Genomic DNA, 14,734 nt, shown 5'->3' on the forward strand with positions numbered 1-14,734 from the left:
TCCATCCCATGAAAGTTATTGTTTCTCTAATAATTTTTTTTTACTGAGATACTTCATTCACTTTTTTGATGCTTGATCGACTACATTTCCCTAGCCAGCCTGCAATTCCCACCTACCCCCACCTACACCAAATATAAACCTAAAAATCACCATCCACTACCTACACCACCAACAACAATGAAAGCAGTGTAACAAAACCCTTTCTCCTCCCATGTCAACAACACCATCTCTCTGCCAACATACTCAATATTACATCCCTCCCACTCTGCACTAATTTATAATCTATTCCTTTCCTCCACCCTACATCTCCAAATAACTTTCAGAATAGTGGAATTCATCACCTACCCATACACATCCCTCCATGTATACATCAGTTATGAGTATATAATCATTCTTTTCCATTCTTTTTCAGTTCCATTCATATCATTCCACTCAAGTGGACTTGAGACTATGTTTTATTTACAGTTAAGGGTTTCTATAGCTACATTATAACACTGTATTTTCTCTCTCCCTATAACAACAGCTGCTACTTTTTTATGTAAACCTTCCTGTCTGCAACTTCTTATACCTGCTGTTCAACAGTTTCACTGTCCTCTCTCAAAACCACTTCCTACTTTCATTTAAGTAATGTTTCTGTCTTGAATAATTCATGCAGCCACTACTGCTAGATAGAGTTCTACATATACTAATCCTCTTCTTCTTCCTAAAATGTCATTTACTTCTATCTCATCTTACAACTGCCACTTTTATTGATACATTACATACCAATATTTCACTCACCTTCAACATGCTTCTATGTATTTAACCTATTTAAGCACGATAACAGAGAACAAAAATAACTTGCATTGCAATTTCTGTATAGCTGCTATCTTAGTCAACCTTACTGTTTTCCATCTGTATAAAACAATCTACTATAGACATATCTCTTAGCAAATTCAACCCATAGCTCAACATTTAACAAAAGCTTTTTCTCCAGTACCTTTTATCCAGTTACCTTTTATTTCTCTTTGGTAATATACACCTAAACCCAGGTCCAGCAATACCATCACTAAGCTACTATACACCCACCCTAAAACTACAACAACCCCCAAAAAAGCAACTAGTTCTTCAGAGTTACACCTCTGCAATATTAACCTGTGCAACACAATATATTATGCATCAAAATTACAGAAATCCATGCATTGATAGTCCAACATTAATTCAACATAATTACAGCTACAGAAACATAGCTGAAATAGGTGGTGAAAATGAAGAATTCCTTTCTTCCTTCAGGCAACAGCATTCTAAAATTAAATAGACCAAAGAACAAAGGGGGCAAAATGACCATTATCTACAGAAACAACTTGTGTATAACCCTTTTGACTTTCACATACCTGTACCAAACAAGGCTGAAATTTTCATCTTTTCTCTAAAACTAAGCAAACCCAAATCTATATGTATTATAGGAATATATATGCGTGCACTTTATATATATATATATATGTATATATATATGTACATATATATACATATATATATATATATATATATATATATGTATATATAAATATATATATATATATATATATATATATATATATATATATATATATGTGTGTGTGTGTGTGTTTATATATATATAAAATACATATATATATATATATATATATATATATATATATATATATATATATATATATATATATATATATATATATATATAATATACATATATTTATATATATATATATATATATATATATATATATATATATATACATGGATTCACTTCAAAATCTTGAAATTATGAAACATCAAATGTCATATGATCGAGACCATATGCTCGATGTTTTGGAATAGCAAAATTCTGAAATAAATACCACCCCCAAAAAACAATTTAAACATTTCTGCAGGGGGAGCAAGTCCCCTGCATCCCACACTCCCGCTACTTAAATATACCAACTCCGCGATCACACTACAGTGAGGAAAATGGAAATCTCACATTTTGTGCTATACACAGATCTCCATTCAGAATTTCAAAATTCTGAAACTTCGGTCTTATGGTCTCAACCATATCAATTTCAAGATTTCAGGATTTTGATATTCTGAAGGGAACCCATATGTGTGTATGGGTTCACTTTATAATACCAAAATCCTGCAGTATCGAAATTCAGAATTTCGAGATCATAAAACCAAAACCTTACAATCCCGAAACCCCAGAAGTGTGAATTGTAAAATCGCGAACACTACACTAACCATACACCACAAACATAAACATACACACACCTTCCCCAACACACAAACACTCAAAGCTGCACTACATACAAAAAGGGGGGCAGGCCCCCCGGCACTCCCCACACCCCCTAATTAAATATACTAAGTCCAAGGTTGAGCTACACAGACACACACAAAAACACCACCACACACCTACATTGCCCTCACACACAATAAGAATCACAACACACACTGACACACACTAAAGCCCCTAACCAACACACTTACACATAGATACTTAACTGAACTGCCACCTATCCATTCACAAACTGCAATACCAGAAGCACTACTTCAACATCTCCGAACATCGAGATTTTGAAATTCGCACTTCTGGTGTTTCTGTATTTCAAGCTTTCGGCTATATAATCTCGGGATTCTGAAATTATATATATATATATATATATATATATATATATATATATATATATATATATATAGACATACCACCCGGCAATACTGTTGAAATTGCAGAGAAATTCTACTGGGTTACAAGTAACATCTCATATGAAGCCATTATATATGGAAACCTCAATTTTTCTGGCTATAACATAATGACAGTTCTTTAAATAATGCATTAAAGTTGTATGGCCTCACCCAAGTTATCACCACCTTACTCAATATAACAAAAATAGTTACAGAAAATCCACCATTGTCTGCAATCTGACAAACTCATTACACAGTAACATCAATAGCAGCTTCCTCCCTGATATCCTTAGTGAAGAGCTATCTACTTTTATAATTAGAAGCTGCACCATCAAATTAAAACAAGAGTTATACAAATAAGCTGGAAAACTCACCAGCTTCCACAAGGAAACTTTCATCTCAAACTTAAAACACTTTAACTGAAAGCCATTACACAATGAACATATCCTGTTATTATAATATTCATATTTATCACTATGCAGTCAAAAATCTGATGAAATAAGTTTTCCCTTTCTTTATAATTAGTATAATTATATATATATATATATATATATATATATATGTATATACATATATATATATATATATATATATATATATATATATATATATATATATGGGTCTATATTAGAAAATCAAAGTTTCAGAACTTTGAATGCTCTAATATCGAACCCAAATAAGCGAAAGCTGAAAATAGCAACGTTTCAGAAAACCAAATTCTTTCCTTGGGAAAGAATTCAGTTGTCCGTTCCTGTTGCTTTGTTATTTTCAGCACTGTGGTGGAAAGTTACAGGTCAGGTTCAGGTAAGTGTGTGATTGTGTAGATGTGAGGGTTAGGGCGGGTTAGGTTTAGGGCATGGGTCAGGTAAGTGTGCAAATGTATGGACATGAGGGCGGGGTAGGTGTGTTAGGGTTAGGGTGCAGGTGAGCTGTGTGTGCAATAGTGACGGACCTTAGGGTTAGGGTTTGGGTTAAGGTAAGTGGGTAGATAGTGGTGTATGTACAGTTTTGTGTAGGGTTAGATGTAAGATTTTAGGTGTATGTGTGTGGATTGCTGTTTGTTTGGTGTGCTTGTGTTGTGCGTATGTGTTTTGGAACAGCAAATTTTTTTCCCTAGGAAAACATTCACTGTTCTGAGTTTTTGGTGCTATCAGTTTTCGGTTACTAGGGGTCGATATTAGAACATTTGAAGTTCTGTAACTTCGATGTTATAATGTAGACCCTATACATATATATATATATATATATATATATATATATATATATATATATATATACATATATATACTTTTTCTTTCAATTTTAAATCTACAATAATTAATATTCCCATTTTTGCTAAAGTTGCATATAAAGTTATAAATATAAAGTTAATATATTTACTGTATTTTTACAGAATACAGCTATTCCAGAACACTTTTTATTTCCTAAATTCCAAATTATCTTTTTTCCTCACAGTTTCTCTGTTTGTAAGGGTCTATATTATAAGATCAATGGCTGAAAACAGTGAACACCATATGGTCTACACCATATGGTTGATGTCTTCAAACATCAAACTTATAAAAACAAACAAAAAAAAACCAAAAATAAAAAAGTACCCTAATGGGTTTAAGCAGGGGGAAAGACCCCCTGCACCCCCCACACCTCTCGCTACTTAAATATACCAACTCCGAGACCGCACTACATTGGAGTAAATGGAAATCCCCCTTACGGAGATTTCCATTTACATGTTCAATGTTGTGCGCTTTCGCTATTCTCATGTCGACAATATCAGCTTTGATATTGTCGGCTTTCAATAATATAATATAGACCCATTTGTAATCTTTCTTCATTTGTTAAAAATCCTGTTTATTCTAATATAATTATATCTGCATCACATCACTCCAAAATTTTTATTACTATATTCTTTATACTATTCACATTTATAGAAAGCACTTTATCATTTTTATTTTCCCTTTTTCTTGGATCCATAAGCTCATAGCTAATTGCTAAGCTGACATTCTTAACAGGCCATTTGAAGCCTAGTCAATTTCTCTCCCAAAGTGGGAATCAAACACTGTATGTTGTAAGCTTGAGTCAAACACCTTAACCATTTTACCAACCCGCAATCTTTACCTATAGATTTTCTTTTTCATCCATTTAATTTCTTTTTTCATTGTACTTATCCCTTTTAATTTTCATTTTCTGTCTTTTACCCTATTACCAATATATTTATTACTACCTTCCAATTTATGTTTTCTTCATTACCTATTTCAAAACGTTCTTCTATGACCTCTTTATTATATTTTTCTCAGCTAATTTTTTCTTCTATTTCTACTAGTTCTCAAAATTCTTCTGTTTATTCATTTTCTTCTTTTTTTTTTATTTTTCTTTACTCATATTTTTATTTTTGCAATCCATCCAGAAATGTCCAGTTTTGTTACATTTGTAACTTGTAAATTCACATTTTTTGCATCATGTCCAATTCCCCACAAACATAATATTTTCTTAAACAAACATACAAAAAAAACTATATTTTGGGTTGTGCCCAGTATTTTTTCTTCTATTTTAATGCAATATTACAATCCCATCAGCTCTATAAACCCCTTTTGTCACAAACTTTTGCAATGTCCAGCACTTTTTTACATAAAGTTTTCAGGTGCCTTTTCAAAGTCTTTCTTTCCACCTCTGTTTGAAATTGTACATGAATATTCTTTTTTATTTCCCTGTTAAATGCTTTTATCACATAACTATTCCATGGGTTAAGGTCTTCCTTTTTTATATTCTCACAGAAAAATTCTATTGAAAAAAGGCCTATGGTATAATTACACAAATTTTCTCTTTGTTAATAAGAATACATTCTCTTACCTCATCTGCTTTTACACCCAAAGGAGCTAATAAATTGTCCAGCACTTCATACTTGTTCATTTTTTTTGTCTTCTTTATTTTGAATTCATATCGTGTACTTCTGTTTTCTCATTTTCTTCTGCCTTCTTTTCTGTAACTCCTTTTTTGCCTTCTTTGACTTTCTTTGCACGTGTTTTCTTTTCCATCTCAACACTTTTCTTCAGAATTTTCTCTGCATCCTCCTTTAGTGTTTTCTCCATAATATCACCTCAGGAAACATCTCCTTCAGCATTTCTTTAAGTAAATCTTCCAGCAATCATCTGAAGTGGAAGGTTGTAATTATTTATGTATCCATCATTTGTGACTCATCTGTATCAAACAGATTTCTTTGAAATATCTCCTCAGAATCCTGCATACATTCTCTGGTTAGAATATTTGTTTTCTCCCCTGTTTATCTCACCACTCCATTATTTCCTTCCCTCTCCATTTGCCTCCTTGTTTCTCCAGGCTTCTTCTGTGCCTGGCATAGAAGTAGGAAGTGCTCATGTAATATGGATCCCACTCAAAGCAATGAGTAGAAGTTTTCTGACGTCATGGCCAAATTTCTCCTAGCAGTAAGAATACCCCCTTGAGTCGACAATAAACAGAGGTCAGTAGCCTAGTAGGATTAACACTGTCAACAAAGTTATAAAAGTCATTATTCCAACAATAAGTGAGCTATTCTATTAAATTAATTGTTCCTGTTCATTAAACATCATCCCCAACCTTGTTGGGTTTTTTAATCCTAACTCCTTTATTTCTGCTTAATTCATTTAGACTCACATAAGTTCTTTATTCTTTCATTAGGCAGGGCTATAGAAATGTTCCTGACATCAGAAATAAACATATTTTTAAATCATATCAGGCTTTGGTGAAGTGAAGAATTCCATTTGGAGGATCTCCTGAATACACAATCACATTTATTAACCATTCTTATCTGCATTAACTATAGATTAAACAATGGCAGTAGCCCCTGCTGAACTAACACTAAACATAAAAGCAAAATTAAGTTTGCTCATGCAAGATATGAATTCCAAGCTACCACTGGTGTAATCTAATCTTCTAGATGGAATCAAAGAAAGAAATATTTTAGAATAGATTTCAGTATTTTGGTCACCTGAAAAATCACTGATGTTAAAAAAATATAAAAATTTGACCCAATGACATTCTGGGACTTTTACAGAGTAATTACTTCATAACCTTTGCATTCCACTCATCCTTCTGCTCAATCAGCAGCTTTGGCTATACTGGCCTTCTGTTGATTGATGTGTGTGTAAGTAGAAATCATGTGTTCGGCTACTCTCTGTTATTGCCTTAAAGGGTAGCCTTCCAAAAAAGCCTGTCATTAAAAACTGCTAAACGTAGGTAAGCAAGAAAATAAATGAATATGTGAAGAAAGAAATTGAATGTGGACTGATGTGATAAACAATGTTAGGCAAAGAGCAAACAGAACACTTTTAGCAAAGGATGTGTCTACTGTCTGTAGAGATCACACAACCCCATTGAACAAGATAATACCACTGACAACTTAAGAATTCTGGATACAAGTATTCAGAAATTTGAGGAATGAAAGCATATAGAAGATAAAAAAGGAAGGATGGAAGGAAGGAAGAAAAAGAAGCTAATAAATGTCCATAAAGCAAAGAGAATACATACTATAAAGGCATTATTTTGTTATGTAAGACACAGATTACAGACAATGATAACATTTTTCTATCAGAAAACCTACAGTCTAGATAAAAAGGCATACTTTTTTTTTTCCAAAAAAGAAGGTAGAAAAAAGAGGCAAGGGAAAGCTGAAAGGGAAGAAATCACAATTGAATGTGGAAGGACTGAAGAACACAACTGCAAGAAAAAAGAGGAGAAAGATAGATGTTGACAATGTTATTTGAGCTGTGGATGTACAAAGCCAGCTGGATGAGAACTGTATGCTTGCAACTATAATAAGGATGAAAACAGTGGGATTAATAAGACAATTGGTGATGAAGATTATTCCTTTGTAACAATCTATATGTCAGCTATTATTGAATTAGAAGTTGAAGATTCTTCAGATTTGTAAGAAAAGATATGCTTGTAACTGGTGATTCAATTATTAGAGGATCTGATACTTAACATTTGTAGAGAAGATAGAGAGTGTTATGCTTGCCACAAGCAAAAAAGAGGATGTGAGACAGGCTTTACAGCACCTTAATGTAATGAAGAACAGACCTATTTTTATTCATATTACAAATGATCTCATCAGCAAGGAGTCATTTACTGTTAAGTTGGGAACTTACAGCCCTCTTAGGTAACATAGCTTGTACAAGTGTTTGGATATATTTTTAACAAATCACTTATAGAAAGAGAATCAGTTAACCATGAATGAAAAGATTTTTGGGTAAGTAACTACATGAAAAAATGGCCTATTTTCATGAAATGGAAATATGTAGAGCATCTGAGTCTAATTTTGGGAGGACATATGTTTAGACAAGGATGGTGTGCACTTGTCAAGATCAGAGAAGAAAATTTTTTGCAGCAAATATTTTGCAATATTTGGCAAGCACAAGCCAGGATTTTTGCCAGGTCAAAAATGTAACAGTTCACAAATAGCAACATTTGATACATCTCTGATGGTTGTTAATGCTAGGAGCATTAATACTAAAGTTTTTTTATTGAAAATTTTGCTATGTTCTCTCAAGGTTGATGTTATCATTGTTTGTGAAACATGGTGAAAGAACAATGACTGGAAACTGGTTCTGTCAGGGTATAAATGTCTTTACTGTATCAAAAAGTCAGGTAGAGGTGTTATGATAGAGATTAAATGTAGTTATGAAACCTATGATTACTACATGTTCAGTGATTACACCAATACTATAGATATTGTACCTGTGACAATAAAGATATCCATGGAACATATAATGATTGTTGTAGTGCATTGACCACCAAAGTAAGTACTTATGACCTATAATTTATACATTTCTTGCATGAAACACAGGAAGGAAGAATCATAGTGACTGGAGACTTAAATTTCCCAGGAAACAGACTGGAATAATATTAATTCTAATGGTGTGATAAATTGTCTTAGTGATATCCAGGTAACCTCAGATACTGAAATCAATTTAAATTATATTGAAACTGAACTATGCAAAATCGATCCAAACAAACCAGAGAGGAGATGGAATTAGTAATAATGACCTGAGAACACTTCAACAAGAACTTATAATACCATTATATCTATTACATACTAGGTCATATAAATATGGAGAGATTCCTCAAGAATGGAGATATGCACTTATCAAACCTGTCTTTAAAGGATATGTGTGTAGGACAAACTCATAGTCATGTAGACCCTTAAGTTTACTTTCATGTTTTGGAATATAATATAGAAGGTCAATAAAACAACAATAGTTCCAGGATGCAAAAACAAATTACTAATAACCAAAAATAATTCACCCAGTGGCTGTCAGGACTCCTCTTTAATAAAAAAATATAAAAACCAATGCACAATCCAATAAGTTCAGCGCTTTCATCAACAAACAGTGACTTCATCAGAACTGGTTAATAATATAGAACGTAATACTGGATAAGGTATTGTCAGAAATGGAAATATTAGGACTTAAAATCATCTGTCAGCTTGCATGTGTTCAAAATATATTTATTACCACCTGTAATATAATATTCTATAACAATCTAATAACTATTATGAATGAAAAAAATGCTGTAATGTAATTCATATAGACTAAACTTCAGCATTGGACAGGGTCGTACACAAAACACTGATCAATGAATTAAAACAATTAGGTACTGATGTACACTTGATAAGACGGATAGCTGCATGGCTTACAATAGGACATGGCAAGTATCATACAGCAACTATATAGCTGAAGTCCTTGGTTACAGTCATATTTTTCATCTGTGGTGTTCTACAGTCTGTATGCAGATGATTTAAAACTTGGTAAACTGATTACGTGGGTTAGATATAGGGCATGTCTGCAAAGGAATGTGACAATCAACCATATGGCACAGGAGATTAATATGTTGATAAATACATCAAAAATTAAGCAAATGAGATTTAGTTGGCATATATTGAAAGGTGAATATTTACTGTAGCACACAGTGATTGAAATTGTAGATTCATTTAAGGACTTAGGTGTATGGGAAGATCCAGATTTGAGGTTTTGCAGTCATTTCACCCAGTTGGTTAATGATAGTTATAGAAGTATAGGTTGTATAAAAATATTTATAAAGTCTATGAAATCAGAAACAATGAAGTCATTGTTAGTTATATTAGACCCAAACTTGTGAATTGAACAAGCTGGTTATGTTAGACAAAAACATGAAGATTAAATAGCAATATGGAAACCTTATAAGAAAACAAGCATGAGTAAACTGGAAAGAGTATAGCAGAAATATACCATGACCATCCATAGATGTAAAAATTTAAATTGTTATGAAAGACTAAAATATCTGAACTTGTACACTGTCTCATATAGATTTTTAAGAGGATGCCTTATTCATGTATAATAGGGCACTTACAGACTATCTGAGGTTATCATAAAGTAGCAGGGAATCATCAGACAACCTATGTAGAAGATTCTATAGCGATGAGAAATGTAATAAGTGGTTCTCTGACAGAGCAGCTGAAGCATGGAACAGACTACCAAATTAAATTAAAGCAAGCTCTAGTTTAGATATGTTTAAGAACAGCCTGGCACTAATTATGTTAACAAGTGGTTTGGTATATTGGCAGGCTACAAATGCATTAATGCCTGCATTTAAAATATTTGTATTTATGTATGCATGTATATTTCCCAGTTACAACATAAAATCTTAATTTTAAAACTGCATGCAGAAATAAGACACTGACACCCCAAAATCTCCCTTGTTCACTTAACTCTACACCACATAAATATAAGCATATGCTTAGTATAATTAAAATGTTAAGTAAAATTAAAGGTATATGAATAAACAGGTCTAGGACATTTCACTAAATGCACATTTCACTGAAACTCAAATGACTGAACACAAATCACTGAAAGCACAATTTACTGAAAACTCAATTCACTGAAACACATTTCACTGAAAGTTATATATGATCTTTTCCCAACTGTAGTGCGACCCTGGAGTTAGTATATATAGTAAGGAGGGTGGGGGGAGTAGCCCCCCACATATTTTAAGTATATATTATGTTTGGAAAAGAGTAATATATTGGAATTGCAAGTATCCATGCATATAGTTCAAAATATTTAAAATATGTGGGGGGGGGCTACACCCCTACACCCCCGATGGGGTGGTGCCCCCACCCCCCGATGGTGTGATGCCCCCACCCCCTTACTATATACACTAACTCCAGGGTTGCACTACAGTGGGGAAAAGATCATATATAACTTTCAGTGAAATGTGTTTCAGTGAATTGAGTTTTCAGTGAATTGTGCTTTCAGTGATTTGTGTGGGGGTTTCACCCCTCAGCCTCCTTAGTTATACATACTAACTGCTCAGGAAAGAGACTGACTAATAACAAAAATCACTGCTGACACACATGTTTCAACTGCACCTGTAATTACTTTTGTATGAAAAACATTTATCCCAGAGTGCATCTCAGGGAACTGAACTCCATTACTCGTAGTCTTATTGGCTTTACACTTAAGGAGCAGATTCATATTCTCTATCATATGTATGTGTTCCTCAGCAGAATATTATATTTGCAGCAGTCAGAGCATCATGGAAATGAATAGTACAGTACATTTCTGTTTTAGAGACACTGTGCACTGGATGACCAGGACATGATTCTCTGCATCAGCTAGCATGGTAACTGAGTTACAATCTACACTTATATCTGCTTTTTAGACCATATGTTTGCTATAAATTTCATTCATTTTACCTTATAAGAGCTTCAGGCAGAAAGCAAAATGCATGTTTTTTTAGTGTTAAACGTAATTCCTTTATGCAGAATAAAAACTTCCAACTTGTATTAACTCAGTGATTATTAATAACTGTCTGATATATATCAACTGACATTTTCAGCATAAATGCTTTGTTTTGTATTGTCATTCTTAAACGTTTTTATCCTTTCTTTTCTAGACTATTATTATGATTAACTTTCATCCAATGCACTGGAATGAAGACATATTTTCTGATGCAAAAAAATTCAAACCTGAGAGATGGCTAGAGGAAAAACACAAAATAAATCCTTTTGCCTTTCTGCCTTTTGGCTTTGGAAAAAGAATTTGCATTGGTCGACGTCTAGCAGAGTTACAGCTGCATTTGGCACTTTGCTGGGTAGGCTGACTATACATTTTGATTTTAGTTATTTTCTTTATAAGATATCAGACATTCATACTGAGTTAGTAAGATCCAAAAACAACGGTAAAAAGACCACCACAAAGAAATAAAACATAAACTGATTTTAATGTGAGTAAAAACAAGCGCTTTCACGTGTATTAAAACACACTTCCTCAGGTTTTAGCAGCATTGAATCTCAAACAGTATAAATGCATACCAAGTCTAAACCTCATAGGTTAGTAGATTAATAGATTAATAGATTAATTGTTCCTATCAATAATAAGAATAAATGAACAACTCAATCATTCAGTCCTGCTCCTTAAAAGTTAGCAAGATGAGAGACCACACTTACCTTTACTTTGATATTCTGATGTCCAGAGGTACTGCTGTCATTTACTGTTTCATTTTATTTAGACCATTGCAGTATGAATGCAAAGTAATAGATACCATCATTGATTCATCTATTGCATGTTATAACAATATTTTGCTAAGATAAATTATTATTAACTATCTTTTTGTAGTTGTGCTACAGCATGTACACACACAGAGAAGCATCACACTCTAGGTAACTGGATATATTTACATTTGGACTACATCATCAGGAAGCTAAACATTTTAAGGAATTAGCATGTTAAACGCACATAGCTATATTCACGTTCCACTACTAATATTAACAATTTTATCATGTTGAATTAATACTTATCCTGAATCGGTTTTAAAATATAGGCCAGTATTCAGAGTCTGGGACTTCACAAGTACATAACAGTCATGTGCAAACAGAGTATAACATTTGCCCTTTTTCAAATTGCAAATTACTTTGACATATTGTGGACTAGTTTGTCTAAGTACAATCACATTCAAAGCATTTTAGAAAAGTTCAAGACTGAGTAGCAGCTAAGAGCATATCTTTTATATATTAAGAAAAGGGATTACAACTTTTTTATCCATGGTTATCCTACTGTGGGCACCCTCATGATTTCATTAAAGAATAGAATGGGGGATGACAGGACAAATTGGAAAAAGGGGAGACAAAACAGACAGGTGAACATACAAGGCAAACATCAAGAGGATTTGTGCTGGAGGATATGGGAGAGGATGGGCAATATGATTTTGATGGGGATAGACCCCCCCATTTTTTCAAGGGAGTGAAATAGAAAAGATAAGGGAAGAAGGGCTGAGGAAGTGCCAGCTGCAATCCCAGTCCAAAGAGCCTCAGACATATCCACTGCCAGGTGGTGTTGCAGTGGAGGACCCTGATGTTGAGGGAGTTTGGGAATGTGTTGGTGCGGTGGTCAGCAGTCTTCTACACACTGACAAGAAGCTTTGTTTGGCTGAAATCTCCTGTCCACTACCTTTACCAGTATGTCTTCAATCAAACTCCAAAGCCTCCTTTCTGTGAAACTTGCCAGGCTAACACATGACAGAGTGCCTGCAGGACTGACACCTCAAATCCAACCCTGCAAGGACGTACCCAGATGGGTAGAGGGTGCTCTGTCCCTAGCCTGGAAGTTACATCCCTGATCTATTCCTAAGGAATGTGAATCTGTATAGAAAAATTAAAAAAATGGGAGACAAGAAAAACAAAACAAGATAAAGAAATGATTTGAACCTGTATAGAAAAATACAAAATGGGAGACAAGCAAAACAAAACAAGGTAAAGAAATGTATAACCAAAAATTAATGAATAAATAAATAAATAAATAAATAAATAAATAACTAAATAAAACTAAAGGGTGGGGGTGAGACAAAACACAAAATCTACACAGTAGTATTTTAATGCAGTTTAACAACACAATATTGAAATGCTGCAGTAAAAGATCTTTATTGAAATAAAACTTGTGTATGGGAAATGCTTATGCTTAATTTAGGGTACTGATTTGGGATGTGTCTCTGTACATGGGATGAATGTAAGAGTAGTTCTTATGCATACTTGTGATGAATTGAAATGACAAGAGCTTTTGTCTTTTTGAAGGGTTGTGTGTTTAAATTATGTACTATCAATAAAGAGTATACAATAGCCAAAGACAAACCAAGAAAAGAAATGAGTAATTATTGCAGTTAATCAAGTGAACAAATCAGATTATGAAATATTTCTCTTGATCTGTTAAGTCTTCAGTTGTACTTATTTCAACTGAGGAGCTATAACTACATTGTCTACAGGAGGGGTACAGAAATCAATTTGAAAAGCATGACTTTATTGGTTGTACTGCCACCACTACTGTTGTATAATAATCTGTAATATGCACTGTTATAAAAGAAATATATTTTAGGCATTTCTTATACTTGCCAGAAGACTCAACCAGGCAATGCATCCATTTCATTTTTTTGTTGGGGATCATACTGGATTTCTTGGGTCTATATTATAACATCGAAATCTACAAGATCGAATGTTATAATATAGAACCCTAAACATCGAAATCCGCAAACATCGAACAGTCAGACTAGCAATTTTTTTCCTAGGGAAAAAAAAGTGCTATTCCGAGAAACATACACACAACACAAATATACACAAAAAACAACAATCCACACACATACACTTAAAATCTTACACCTAAACTAAACTTTACATACATTACTAGCTATCCACTTACCTTAACCCAACCCTAACCCTAAGGTCCATCACTATTGCACACTCACCTCACCCGCACCCTAACCCTAACTCACCTAACCTGCCCCTAACCCTAACCTACACACAATCGCACTCTTACCTGAACCCGACCTGTAACTCTCCAACATATCAAACACTGAAAACAGCGAGGCCACAACAACGGCCCACCAAATTCTTTCTCTGGGAAAGAATTCAGTGTCCTGCACCTTTGCTGTACATTCGAACTTTATAAAATTCAATGTTATAATATAGACCCAGATTTCTTCCTAAGCTAACAGTAAATGAGAGAAGGACAATCTTGTTAATTTATATTTGAATGCATTTCAC

At 33.6% G+C, this 14,734-nt stretch overlaps 1 protein-coding gene across 1 annotated transcript in view; it reads left to right on the forward strand.

Moving 5' to 3' along the window:
• LOC122797723 (1,25-dihydroxyvitamin D(3) 24-hydroxylase, mitochondrial-like) overlaps positions 1 to 14,734 on the forward strand; it is a 199,638-nt gene that overhangs the window by 107,391 nt on the left and 77,513 nt on the right. Inside the window, exon 12 of the mRNA XM_044066253.1 lies at positions 11,599 to 11,796. Within this exon, the coding sequence (XP_043922188.1) occupies positions 11,599 to 11,796 (198 nt within the window). The remainder of the gene's footprint in view (positions 1 to 11,598; positions 11,797 to 14,734) is intronic.

Source organism: Protopterus annectens, chromosome 3.part1, assembly GCF_019279795.1.
Source record: "Protopterus annectens isolate FY-2018-M chromosome 3.part1, PAN1.0, whole genome shotgun sequence".
Lineage (NCBI taxonomy): Eukaryota > Metazoa > Chordata > Ceratodontiformes > Protopteridae > Protopterus > Protopterus annectens.